This window comes from Siphateles boraxobius, unplaced genomic scaffold, assembly GCF_051911475.1.
Source record: "Siphateles boraxobius isolate OS27281-9 unplaced genomic scaffold, OSU_SipBor_1 8, whole genome shotgun sequence".
NCBI classification, from domain to species: domain Eukaryota; kingdom Metazoa; phylum Chordata; class Actinopteri; order Cypriniformes; family Leuciscidae; genus Siphateles; species Siphateles boraxobius.
The window spans coordinates 24,423,847-24,437,865 of NW_027509208.1; the positions used below are offsets into that span (position 1 = coordinate 24,423,847).

The following is a 14,019-nucleotide window of genomic DNA, read 5'->3' on the forward strand; positions in this document are numbered from 1 at the left end:
ATCGACACTGATCCTCAACAAACCCGTCTCCATACCAGCATGATGACTCCGGTCCTCAACCAGATGGAACTGGATATTCTGAACGTTCCAATCCAATCTGACTTCTGACCTGTAATGCTGCCTGAATCATAATCATACATTTTTCGTTCGCTCATTGGCCAGAGGAGAACTGGCCCCCTGACAGAGCCTGGTTTCTCACAAAGTTTTTTTCTCCATTCTGTCACCTGATGGAGTTTTGGTTCTTTGCCACTGTCGCCTTTTTCACCTTTCACAGTTTTCTCCAGAGTGGCTATATATATATAAATTAACTAAATTAATAACTTTTCTTTTTTTTCCACAACAAAATGAATCATTGACTGTGACATTATTTTCTTCTAGAAACAAACTTCGTTGCATTATTTTCCTGTTATCTCTGTAAAGATGCTTTGAAACAATCTGTATTGTAAAAAGCGCTATATAAAAGGTGACTTGGCTTGACAAGCACACAAAAGCAATCATTTTTATCAGTCAAATTCATTTAAAAATGTAAACTCAACAGGTATGAAATATGATCAGTAAGAGAAAAACACTTAATGAGACAAGCACTGGACTCCTACAGGTTAGTAATGCTCAATTGGAAAGAAAAAATATTTATAAGAACATTTCAGAATGATCAAGTCAAGATAATTCATTTTAACGCAGAGAACATGATTAATTGTTTTAATAAATTGACAATCATAAATAAACGTAGTAGTAATCTGCGTTCTCATGTATGTAGGTGCGCTGAACGCTGTTACCGGAAACCCTGAGATGTAGGCTAATAAGTAGAATGCGGAAGTAGTTGTGCAAGAAGTCCATTGCATAACTAAATAACAGTTGAATCACTCACTCACATTCTCTATTGAAAATGTGAAATGCAGTTTGGACTGAAACTGCTCACAGCATGTGATCAAGTCACGGCCACACTACTCTAAAACCTGTCCTTCCGGTAAGGAATGGATTGATTCCACTGTTCCAGATCCTGAATCAGCCTTCTTACGTAAAGCTGAAGCACGCCAGGGTAAACAGTTTGTGGAAGCACTGAGCTTTCTGGGGAAAACCTACATTGCTAAATATGGGGAAGTCTTATATTTTACCCAGCTAGTCAGTCAGTTATCAAAACTGTTCCTTCCTGAAACAAGGCAGACAAAGCCATTCTTTAAATATGGATAAGTAATATTACCTCAAACTACTGAAACTACTGGTACTGGACGATATACTTTAATGATACATATTACATTTATCCGTATATTTATTGCATTTTCTTTTTTAAGGTCAAGAAAAAAATACAAAGCATAAAGCAACTATACAAATCTGGAACCCACCCCACACCATCCCAACCCTGGTGGACTTCAAGAATATAAAAATAAAATACAAACAGAATGTAGACACAAAATTTAAAACATAAAATTAAAAATAAATTAATGAATTAAATAAATGTTAAAAAAGTTGACAATATCAAAAGCAGCATGCCATAAATTCACAGTCTTGACATTGGATCCATGCATACAAGAGTTCCATCGATATAATGTCCAAAAGAGACACTATGCATGCTCGTCTGTCCATTGTGTGAGGAGGATTCCAGCGGTTAGCAAAAAAATTTTTTGCCGTTGTGAGAGTGGCTAACAGTAAATATCTGTGTTGAATGGATAAAGTAGCACAATTCCGTTCCGCTTTCATTACGTTTGCCATTTGATGGCGGGCAACGTTGTAGTCACGCCAGCGCGACTGCTGACAAAATTTTGGTCGTACCGTCAGGAAAAATGGTCCAACAAATCATTCTACTTGTTAAAGGGTCATGAAACCCTAAACCAAATTTTCTGAGATTTTAACAGAGGAATCTGTGTTGAACACCATTGAAGACAATGTTAGCATCTGTTAGATTTAATAGTAGGGTGAAAATGGTTAAATTTTAGTTTCTTTCCGCTATTTTCGTCTTCCGGGTTTAAAATCTTCATCGTGTCCACGTCACAGGCTGTGACGTGGCAGAGCAATGTATAGTGCGTTGATGACTCGTCGGTCTCTCATAATTATTAATGAGACTGAGTCTTTATATCCTATGAGAAGACACGGTCTCTTAATTATTCATGACACCACGTGGATCTTTCCAATGACAGACATGTCAAACTGTGATATCGGGTAGTAAAGGAGAGAGACAATCCTGGGACGCAACTTAATGTATATTTTCGTGATGCAAAAGTCAAAGTGGGTTGAATATATTTCCCCGCGATGCTGCCAGGGCTAGTCTCTGGCTCCGGGCGGTTGGTTGGCCATCAACCACGGACACATCTAATACGTGTGCCGCAAACATTTTACCCGAGAGAGCTTCGAGAACTGGAGAATGGTGGACTTCGGCGTTGTCGTCTTGCGAGTAATGCGGTACCAAGTCCTGAGGACTTTTCTATCCATTCAGAGGTATGTGTGTGTCTAAAATGTAACCCTGGTTATTTTACTTGCCTTTTGTTAAATAAGCGGTTGTTATGAAAATGTTAGATATTTCGATAATATATCAATTGTATGCTTAATGCGGGAGACTTGTGAATGTGTAGTGTCAACGCATGGGCCGGGCGACAGCGAGTGGTGCCTGTGTGTGTGTGTGTGTGTGTGTGTGTGTGTGTGTGTACGTGCTTGCGTGAAGGCAGGTGAGCCTGCGAAATGATTCGGGGTCAGAGAGAGAAGCGGTAGGATGTGTGTTTGGACGAACGACTGAAAACTCTGAAATTATCGTACATTATGGGATTTTTTTCATTATTGATCGTTAAGAGGTCAAAATTATTGTACATATACGATAATTATCGTACATCTGGCAACACTGCTAGCTGATGACAGTTCCCCCTCTCACCTGCTGTGCCACACCCACTCCCTCCCTTCTTCTCACAGCCATCCACGCCCATTTAAGTTGCATTTTTCAAAAAAGATTGTGAGCTAGACTTGAGCTGAAAGAGGGGGGGGGGGGGGGGGGGGTTCATGACCCTTTAACTTGTTTTTAGACTTGCCATTGTGTTTATAGTTTGTAGTTTTGTTTTTGGATTTGTTATTGTGTTTTCATTATTGTGATTTGTTTAGCAACTCTCGGCCACCGTATCATTCGGTTTGTAATGCGTACCTGGGAATGACTAAAATTATGTGCAATACAAGCACTATACAACTGGAGCGAATGAGACGAGTGAGTGAGAGGAGGCGGGTGAGTGTCAATGTGCTGTCGGAGAGAAGAGAGAGTGATAAAATGCAGCTGGTATCAGTGTATCGATTGACAGATAGATAAGGTGTCCTGGGTAGTTTAAATTTCCGTTTAAACGTTAATGATATTAGAATAAAATGATTTAAAATCGAATTAAAAATTATCATTAATAAAGGCATGTTTACAACACTATTTTTTACTAAATGGAACACAAAGATTATTATTTAACAATTTTAATTTCTGTACACCAATACAACAATATATGATAATTAACAGCAATATTTAACTAGGCTATATATACTGTATATTATGTTTTACTAAAACATTTTAATACATGGAAAAAATGCCACAAGAGACTGTCATGAAATTTTTGAACAATGAAACAAATTGTTCAGAATCGTTTTTTTATCCGTTCACTGAAACGGTAAGTGTGGCCTAGAGCCGGTTGCATAAACTGCTAAGACTAGTCTTACAAGTTAGACATCACATTTTTTTCTTCAAAATTGTTTTAATGGGATAGTTCACCCAAAGATTTTTATTCTGTCATTAACTACTCACCCTCATGTCGTTCCAAACCCATAAGACTTTCATTCATCTTCAGAACACAAATGAAGATCTTGATGAAATCTGAGAGTTTTCTGTCCCTCAAATAGACAGCTGAGCAAATACCACTTTGACGCTTCAAAAAGTTCATAAAGAGATTGTAAAACTAATCCATATGAATTGAGCGGTTTAGTCCAAAATTTCTCAAGAGATGGCTTTATATGATGAACAGATTGAATTTAGGGTTTTAAGCATTCATAAACTCACACATCAGTTGAGGTAAACGGAAGCTCAAGCATGTTTGCTTGACGTGTGAGAACCAATGATGATCATTCTCGTGTTACGCAGCACGATTGAGCAAGAGGTTTTGAAGGGTGTGGATTTTGGAATAAACTGCTGCTTCAATGTATATGTAAACTGATTATAATCAAGGTATTCAAGGCTTTCCAAGGTATGGAAAGATGTTTTGTTTTGTTAAGATAGTTCTTCAACATGTGTCAATACATACATCTGTTTTTATAGGGTACACTGACGACTATAAGTCATAGGGGTCATTGAAGGCTATAGTTTAAGGGAATCTTTCTAAGTTAAAGCCTTACTTTCCAGTAGCTCTCCTTGAGAGAAAGAACGCAATATCTTGATGTTTTGAGACGACTTTCCTTTTTATAGTTAGAGCCTGGCCAAATCCAACCTTGGAAAAGCTGTGTGTCGTTGTGTGTGTTAGTCTTTTTGGTTGCAGGTTAAGGAACCAATGGCATTATTGGAGATTGACTGAGTTGTTGTTCGGGACATGTTGGCGCCCAGCAACCCAAATCTGAGAACTGGAAGGTCACGACGTGCCTAACTTCAGGGTCCGAGTGTCAGCTGCATAATCGATGGAGATATGCTTCAGTCTGTTTATGTGTGGAAATTACTATGTTTATCTATTTCTTAGCCAATGAGAATCATGCAACCTGAAGCAAGGACGTAGCTTAGACCTTGGTGAATGGTATAATTGCTGTGATCTTTGTAACTGTAAGCGGGGCGAGTCTTGAAGCTGGCTTCTGCTGATAAAACTGCAAACTATCTTCAGTAAATCTTTAATTTATTATAATTCTGACTCCGGGTCTTCATTCATCATACCTGGTTCTGGGTCTTTGACGGTAAAACCCCTCACAGTTTGTTCTCGCATGTCAAGCAGGTTCGGTTGAGCTTTTGTTTAGTTCACTGATCAATGTGTGAATAAAAGCCTAAATTCAGTCGGTTCCTCATATAAAGCCATCGAGTCTCTTCAGAAAATTTGGACTAAACCGCTCAATTCATATGGATTAGTTTAACAATGTAAAAGCTGTCAATAGAGGGACAGAAATCTCTCAGATTTCATCAAAAAGATCTTCTTTTGTGTTCAGAAGATGAATGAAAGTCTTACAGGTTTGGAATGACGCGAGGTTGGGTAATAAATGACAGAATTTTCATTTTTGGGTGAACTATCCCTTTATGTCAGTTACATAAAAACGTAGATTGGTATAATTTGATAATAAAAAGTAAGACGGACTGCCCCTTGACTAACTGCTAGTTGTTCATAGTAGTTCTTAAGACACAGTCTTAACATAATGGCTATGTTTATGCAACTGATTCACAGAAAGGAATCTAAAATTAACATAATTTTTGGAACTGAAATTTTAATTCAATTTATTAAATATGATATATATTACATTAATAATCAACACACTGACCAGACCTACTTATGGTCTGTGCGTGTTCATTTGCGTATAGCTTAAAAAACGTTAAAAAAAAACTAACAAAAAAAAAAAAAACAATGCTTCACAGCACACCTGACCCAAAGGTCCATTTCTATGACCCATCACGAGACAAACTAGCTTGACAATGCTCATTTTTTTCTTGGAAAATGTTTTGCTCCCATGTGCTTTTGGGCAAAAATCCTCAGGTTGCAAAGAACAAAGCGCTGCTCTCTCCAGTTACATGACAGAACACTACACTGTTATTTTCCAAGATTGTGTCAATACAAAACAGAGACAAGCAAATGCGAGTAAACACTAACCCCAAACCACTCAATCTATCCATCTCATAACCACTCAACACAATTTAATGGGCTGCTGATGCATTTCATGTTGAGCATTAAAAGTAGGCAGTATATAATAACTTCATAATAACCAAGTCATTAACAAACCTTATATAATGTTTATTTTTATTATTTCATGTACATTTAAATGTGAAATACTTAAAGATATTAAAGCAAAGTTTCAGTACACGTCCAACTACTTTAATGCACATTAACTATCAGGTTAAGATAAGGACAGTTTATTCTAGCAGAAGAATGGCACTTAAAAAATTTGTTTAAAAATATGATTATTCTATCCTTAACATTTGTATGATTTAGTAGCCTAGCAGTTAAGAAAAAGCAATAAGGAACTTTAGGTTATACAGGCCATTTGCTATACACAGTAAATTTAAAAGGGATGCACAATCGGTATTGGCCGATAAAAGCAATTATTTTCACTATCGTCCATTGGCCAATTGTTTAAAAACAGCCAATGATCAGGGCTGATTTATACTGTCAATCAAAAGGAAGTGGAAAACACGTCAGACTGTGTGTGTGTGTGTGTGTGTGTGTGTGTGTGTGTGTGTGTGCGTGCGTGCGTGAGTGAAGAAAATGTCTCGTGTTAAATTTAGAGATGTCTATCTATGTGGCAATAACACATAAACAGTTAATAAATAGCAAAGGCTCTATTTGACCCTATGATTCACCTGTGGTTCCAGCCAGGGTTGCCAGGTCTGTGGTTTTCCCTACACTAATCGTAGCACTAGCACGCCTCCCATCCAATAATCACAAAGAGCTTTGTGCTTTGTTACTTGTGATAAGAAAAAAAGTCTCAGCTTTTACATTCTGTCCATTTTATCACAAAAGTCAAACAATAAAGGGTGTGTTGATGCTCTTAATGTGACGTAACAGAGTCATCTATTCCACTTTGATACAAGTTATTATGGCATGAATGAACATCAGAAGGTGTGTTAAAAGATACAGTACAACTTGGTGAAATGTATCATGTCTCATGTAATCGCACAATCAGCGTTTCAACTGTGGAAAGACATCAATAAAACAGCTGTATGTATTTTTGAAAAAATTTGTAATGAAGACGAGCATTTATGAAAACTACCTTATGTGCAACGGAGTTGTGCACAAAGTACAAACAGTTAAAAAAAATGTTTTTTGTGTAATTATTATATCAGAAAATGAATAACAGAATGTAATATTTTGGGCTCTGTTGTTAATTTTAACCTCTAATATTATAGTTGTACCAAATGAGAAGGATCCCTGTATAGTTTATAGCATGAATTGGGAGATTTTATTTTTCCTAAAGAAAATCAAACTGTCGGTATCAGTATCGTCAGATTTTATTCTGGATAATCGGCTATCGGTTTGGTGAAAACAATTTTATTGGTGCATCTCTAAAATTTAGTTTCAACCTTTCAAAGCATTACATTTTTATTTAAGGAGACCATGTTGTCACAAATTCAGGGTATGTTATAATAACTATAATTCTTGAGTCAAAAGTGATTGCAAACAAGACATAGCTATCTTACATTTTAATAGCTGTTGAGTAAAAAACAAACAAAAATCAGATGCCATTAAATAGCATTTAAAACCTATATGTTGTGGAAGATGTGTGTATATATATGAAATCTGTGTTTTAAACGGATTAAATGTTATTATTACTTTCAGTTAATTATAAGCATGTAATTTCCAACCAGGCATTTATTAAAATAAAAAGTACTAACTTAACAGCTACTAAATTATAATAAAAAATATGACTAAAATGATGATTTGGGAATTTTATTTGGATACACACACACATACACATACATACATACACACACACACACACACACACATATATATATATATATATATATATATATATATATATATATATATATATATATATATAGGCGTGTAAATAAGATTCTAGTTATTTTCATTTCGGCTGATTTGTTTGAACTGAAGAAAACTCCTGAAACCATGATAGACTTTAATGAGATCACACACCCAAACACCCACACACGAACATAAACACGATCACGTGCCGTTACGATAACAAAACCCGTACCTCACTATAATTTCTATATGAATCAGAATGTATTTATCAACTGTAACCATAGTATACAGCACAGGCAGCCGGTGTGTGTATACATTGGAGCGTGTTTCCGGATGTGTGTATGGCAGGAGGCGGCCTCACCTTCTCCGCCGGGCGGCGGTATCTCTTCTGCTGCTGCTGGAACACGCAATGGCTCTTCACTAACCCATTTCCGCTCGCTTTCTTGTCTTGTTTCGTCCGGTGAACGGTATCTCCATTTAAAAGCTTACTAGCGGAGTTTTGCGTCATGGCAGGCCGGGGATGTGTGTTTGGTCTCCTGCTTCACTTGATTAATCTCTCACTGGAGTTCCCGTATCCTCCAAACCGTCGAATGACAAAGACACGCCTACTCCTCGATTACTGGAAAGACCTCGCCCTCCACACACACTCACAGCAAATGGAGGGACGTTTTGTGGGCGTGGTGATTTGTTAATGAATATTTAGTATCCGGGGGCGTGAACCAACCAACCTTCTGTCTTACGTCATACATTACGCGTTTTTTATTGGATACGAGATAAGCACTCTAGAGAGTAATGGAAACTTTGACATAATAGGCTTACGTTAAATATCTAACTGGGTGTAAGCATTATTGAGATCTGTTTTGTGAAAAAGACCATGAAACTCTAAATAAGCTCATGTCTTAAATAAAAAATAAAAAAGAGTTTGAGTTTAAGAGTTTCAGCACCTCTAGGCACTTTTCATAAATAAGGTAGGCTACAAAATACGTTTTGAAAGATGCACTGTACACCGTAATGCTCAAAATAATTAATTGATCTGAGTAGGGTAAACTTAAATTAAACAAATTAGTTCAATCAAATTAACTTTTATGAGAATATATAACTTTCTTTTTCACTTGAGTTCACAAAACATTTTAAGTAATCAGAATTGTTTAATTATTTTAAGTTTTATGAACTTTATTTTCATTTAAACAGACTTAAATTTAGGGGGGGGGGGTCACCATGGTGACGAGCGTGAGCTTTTTTCAGAACAGGTAGCTATGTGATAAATGATTTATAAAGCTATACTCATTCAGAAATTTCTTTGGTATTCTAATGCTATCAAAGCATTGTGTTATCAGTTAGCAAGTTAGCATTTACTGAATTATTTAGTTAAAGCTAACTTATTTCACTATTCAAAATATTTAAGTTGAGATTACATTATAATTGTGAATAAAATGTGTGAGTTAGCTTATCTTACTCTAAATTTTCAAATTAAGAGAAATTCAAATGTATGAGTACAAAATAAAAACCTGCTAGTTCTGCTTACTTAAACTTTCTTACCTTAGAAATTTTGATGAAACTCACTGCCTTAATTTGTTTTTTGAGTTTTGCCAACTTATTAGGATTTACAGTGAGAAAAAAAAATAAAGTCTATTTTCTGTTTTTTTCTAAATGAGTGCTTTTATTTAACCTTAGCACAATTTGAGGCATTCTGATTGTCATTGCTATATTCAATAAACCTTAAAACAGATAATAAAATAATAAATATGAAATATGAAATATAAAAGAAAAAATATGAATCAAATTTAAAATCAATCAAACCATCTCAGGTTAAAGGCTTGCAGATTCAATAGTGCACTCATTTCATCATTATCCTCATTTATTTAATATAATATGCAATTAGATGATATTTGACATTTAATTTTACATGCAGTGGGTTTTCCTCATGGGGCTGCCATGTAAAGGTCACATCCAGCTGAATATTACTCTCTTTATCTTGGTAGCCCATTATTACTTTCGCTCAGAGAATGTATTAACCATGGCTAACTGCAAATTTGCCATTTCTACAATGGCATGCAGAAGAGAAAATATTTTGCGCGATTCTACATCCACACAAGGATCAGTATAAATCCAAGATGACTGCCAATAATAGCCACCAAAACATACACAAAAATGTATATAAAAAATTGCCATGCTGTAACTCATGGTTTGCATTGTCCTTTTAGCCCCTACTGGTGGAGCCATAACTACACTCTGTGTTTTTTTTTTTTGTTTTTTTCAAGCAGTCAGAAGAGCTCATTTAGTTGAAAGTGAAGGGCTTGAGACTTTGCACAGTCTCATGATGCCATCAACCAATCATCATTGCTGATGAGTCATAATCACTTTTACACCTCAGATAAGAACATGGTTTATAAACACCTCTGTCTTCAGTGCCAGATTTCAAATAATTCCTGCCACACTCTGCCATTGAAGATGAATGGCAAAGCTAACAGCTTTCTCCATGTATTATAGATCTCCTCAGATTAGCTTTTGGCACCAAATGTTGGTTTAGATAGCCAGTTTCACAGACAACGGTTGAGCCTAGTCCCAGATTAAATTGCAAATAAAGATTATGAACTTAAAATCACATTAGATATATAATTCAACATTTGAACTGCTTTAAAGTAATAAGTTCTAATTTAAAAGCTAGGTAATAAAAAGCAGGACATGCTCTGAGGAACATATTCCAGGATGACAATGTCATGCTAGTATTTACTTGAAACGAGGACAAATATTTAAGTATCTTCTGCGTTGGTTTTCATCACGAAGAATTTGACATTGCTATTGTGCCGGGTTATGGCCTGTAGGTTTAGTATAGTGTATAGCGTACCGCAGTACTCAACATGTAGAGTGAAAATATCTCCCTCAATCTATGTAGGCCTATAATTATTTTACTTTTGTATTATATACAAAAGTTATAATAAACCTAAACTTTTGACTCGTGCGTGTAATTGTCTGTTCTTCTGAGTTACTTTGGCATTTACAGTATTTTTAATAGTATGTAATGTAATCATTGTTGTTTACACATTTAACAGAAACCAACCTAAATGACTTACTGATTTATGATTGTTGTCACTGCAGATTAAGCCAGGATGAGGAAGTATTTTAACATAAAAACTTTTTATACTTTAATAGTCTTTATTGGTACATCAGAGTTTTTCACAGGCATAATAGACGCAGTCAACATTAAGGATGTAATTATCTAATTTTGTCTAAAACATTTGTGTGATGGTGTTCAATTTCTTTCAATAATTCCAATTAAGCCTCCAGTGTAGCCTGGCTAATAATCCAAAAATTGATAGAGACATAAAAAAAAGGAAAAAAAGGATTGTCCTTCCCTGGCTTCTGACAAACACACCTTTTTAAAACTAATTTTCTTACTGTGATGAGATGTAATTTCTTCACTTTTTTAATATAAAATTTAATTAACTTCATCCTATTATCTAGATATGCCTCTTTTTATGTTAGCTATAACCACCCATCCTGTTTTTCTGAATTAAAAATATATTAAATCATCTTAGTCAAACAGACTGTCACACTCTTTGTGTGTCTGTTATTTAATATACCTCTTGATTAACAGATATCTTTGCCTTCAGCACTGTTCTGACAGAACTACTACTTCCCCCCAATCATCAAAAAACCCTATATCCATATACTGTATATAAAAATCTACGTACTATACTCTAATAAATCATTGCCCCTATGCCACAGTTATATGTACTTTCAAGTACAGATTAGCCTTGAGTCTGTATTTAGTCCTTTGCATATTTTGTACTTGTATAGCATTTCCTTTTTTTAAGATTAATGGGCCTGTAATGTCTTCTCATCTACTCTCGTTTGATCTGCATGACAGACCGATAAACGTTTTTTTTATTTTCAAAAGCACAAATCCACCTCTAAGTTTGGGTGTTCCCCAGGGTTAAATTTTAAGCCCGCTTGACATTTTTAAAAATGTGCATGTGAAAATTGAATTTTATGGAGTGATAAATTAATATACTATTTATCTTCTATCCATATCATAAACTTCCAAAAAACTAAATATTGTGTGTTGAGTTAGGAGTAAGGGTGCTCCATCAGGAAGAGATAACAGCTTAGAGCTTAACAAATAGCATTCCTGTTAAATAATAATAATACAGAACAAAAAACCCCAGAAGTCTTTATCAACAGAAAGTAATCAAATGTAAAACAACAATGCATAGTCTTCAGTGTATAAATTAAATTCAGATTACTATAGAGTAATGAGTGGTTTTGTCTTTTCTTGTTGGATTAACACAGACGGGAGCAGGAATATTAGGCTGCTGTCACTTTAAGACAGATTGCATGGATCCAATATACTGATACACATGCAACTATTTCCCAACTGTTTATGCTCACTTGAGAAAATACGTTGCAAATTTATTGTCCTTTTCGGACACCTGGTAGAAGCTAGACTGGTGAATGTAATGAAGCAATTTAGAAAAATTGTCTCTTCTGATCAGCCTTTATAGAGACCACCGATCAAACTACGCAAAGCTATTATCGGCCGATAACGATCGAGCCCAGTCAATCGGAGCACCCTTAGTTATGAGGTTTTAAATACGTCTTGGAAGAGTTCCTAATGAGAATATTTGGGCAACCCACATCCTACTTTTAAGGAAAGAGCTCTGTGTACATCAATTTCTGTAAAAGCATGTTTTCATACAGCATTACATTCATCATGGCGGAAAACCCCACACACAGATAGACTACAGCATGACAAATAATGCAATAAGCGAACAATAAAAGCAGGTCTGCCAACTGATCTTGCTGTTCATATCAGTCCATTTGCATACTGGATTCCCTTCTTTATCAATGCAAAGATTAATGGTTCATTCTTTCCCAGTGTTTTTGCAAGACAAAACGAGAACAGGCTCTGAGTTACTACTGAGATTGAAATGAAATATACTGCAATAATTCTTTGTGGTACATGAATTTCTACAAGTGTCCATGTTTTGTTTTGTTTTTATCTGAGAGAGAGATAGGGTACTGAATAAAACTACTAAAACAATATTGTGACAAATGTTACACTGTCCTTCATTCTGAATTTGTCACAATAGTGCTGGTGGCCATCAATATGTATTTTTTGCCTATTTATGCTGTTTATTCTATATGATGTCACAAACAATGCTCGCATACAAGGGTGTTCCATTTACTTTGAGCACTTTTATGTTCCAATCAACATAATTTTTCTTTATATAATGGTCATTAAAGGCTTTCATCAAGCCTTCATCATTTATTTTTGCTATTTTGCAGATGTCTTTTATGTTTTTGTTTTACCTTTGTGCTAAAATCATAAAATAGTAATTGTTACAATGTTAAATGATTATTATTACATTATAATAACCAAAACAAAGAGTGAAAAAAGAAAATTGTATTATTTAATATATTGTGAAAATTATATATATCAATCTTGTGTGTCGAGTTGACATAATTTCCACCATATTACAGAATATTTTTATTGTCATTTCAAATCAAGCTGTAATTTTGTCAAATTATGCAAAAAGTGTGCGATTATCATGTATAAAATACTAGGTTTCAAATTAGCCATGGCAAGATTTTGTCTCAAATTATATTTACACCGCAGGTATTTCCACAAAATGAGTGGGGATTTAAGGGCTCAAGCGCCTTTCATAGTGGACTTTGTTTCAAAAGCAGCTTTACAGAAAAATGATTTCTCAAATTTTGTAAGGTCCTCATTTAACAGGGCCAACAGTGCACATAGAATCACTAATAAACAGTCAGTAAAGTCTTCTTAATAAACATATACGCACATGGCTATTTACTGGTTAATATTAAAGGAGGCATCTGTTTGACTGACACAACCATTACTTTCTTTTCTGAAGCGCTCTGGAGCTTCAGATGAGCGGCTGAACGCTGTTTAAAAGCTGTTTTTGTCTCCGCTCCAAAAGAACAAAAAGCTTTTTCCCCAATCGACTGAAACAACCAGCCTGGAATATTACTGGTTGTTCCTCGGTGGACAGCAGATAAGAACCTATCAATCTTAGCTTTTGTCTGCTTGCCAAAGTTTCTATTATGACACAAAACAATGTACTGGTTGTTTGTTCTTCAAACCATACAAAAGCTCGCAAAAGAACTAATTTCCGGCTGTCATCAATGAGAAACTCATTTTTCTTGCACCATGCATTTAAAAATGCAAACAACAGAAAAGAGAGGACTCATTGTCTGCCTGTCCTGAAGAATTAAATACACCTGAACACTTGGATAATGCTGGAATCGAAATGAGAAACACAATGAGATAGGATACCAAAAAAGATGTACACTACACTGATGCATAAAGCATGCGTCTATTTTTCACCGGATCCTATGAGCAACATAAAGAATTACAGCAAAAATAAAACAAAAA

At 35.3% G+C, this 14,019-nt stretch overlaps 1 protein-coding gene across 1 annotated transcript in view; it reads right to left on the minus strand.

Annotated features, from left to right (window-relative positions):
* sptlc2b (serine palmitoyltransferase, long chain base subunit 2b) overlaps positions 1–8,237 on the minus strand; it is a 29,645-nt gene extending 21,408 nt beyond the window's left edge. Inside the window, exon 1 of the mRNA XM_077220446.1 lies at positions 7,981–8,237. Within this exon, the coding sequence (XP_077076561.1) occupies positions 7,981–8,127 (147 nt within the window). The 5' untranslated portion in view covers positions 8,128–8,237. The remainder of the gene's footprint in view (positions 1–7,980) is intronic.
* Positions 8,238–14,019: the final 5,782 nt, after the last annotated feature.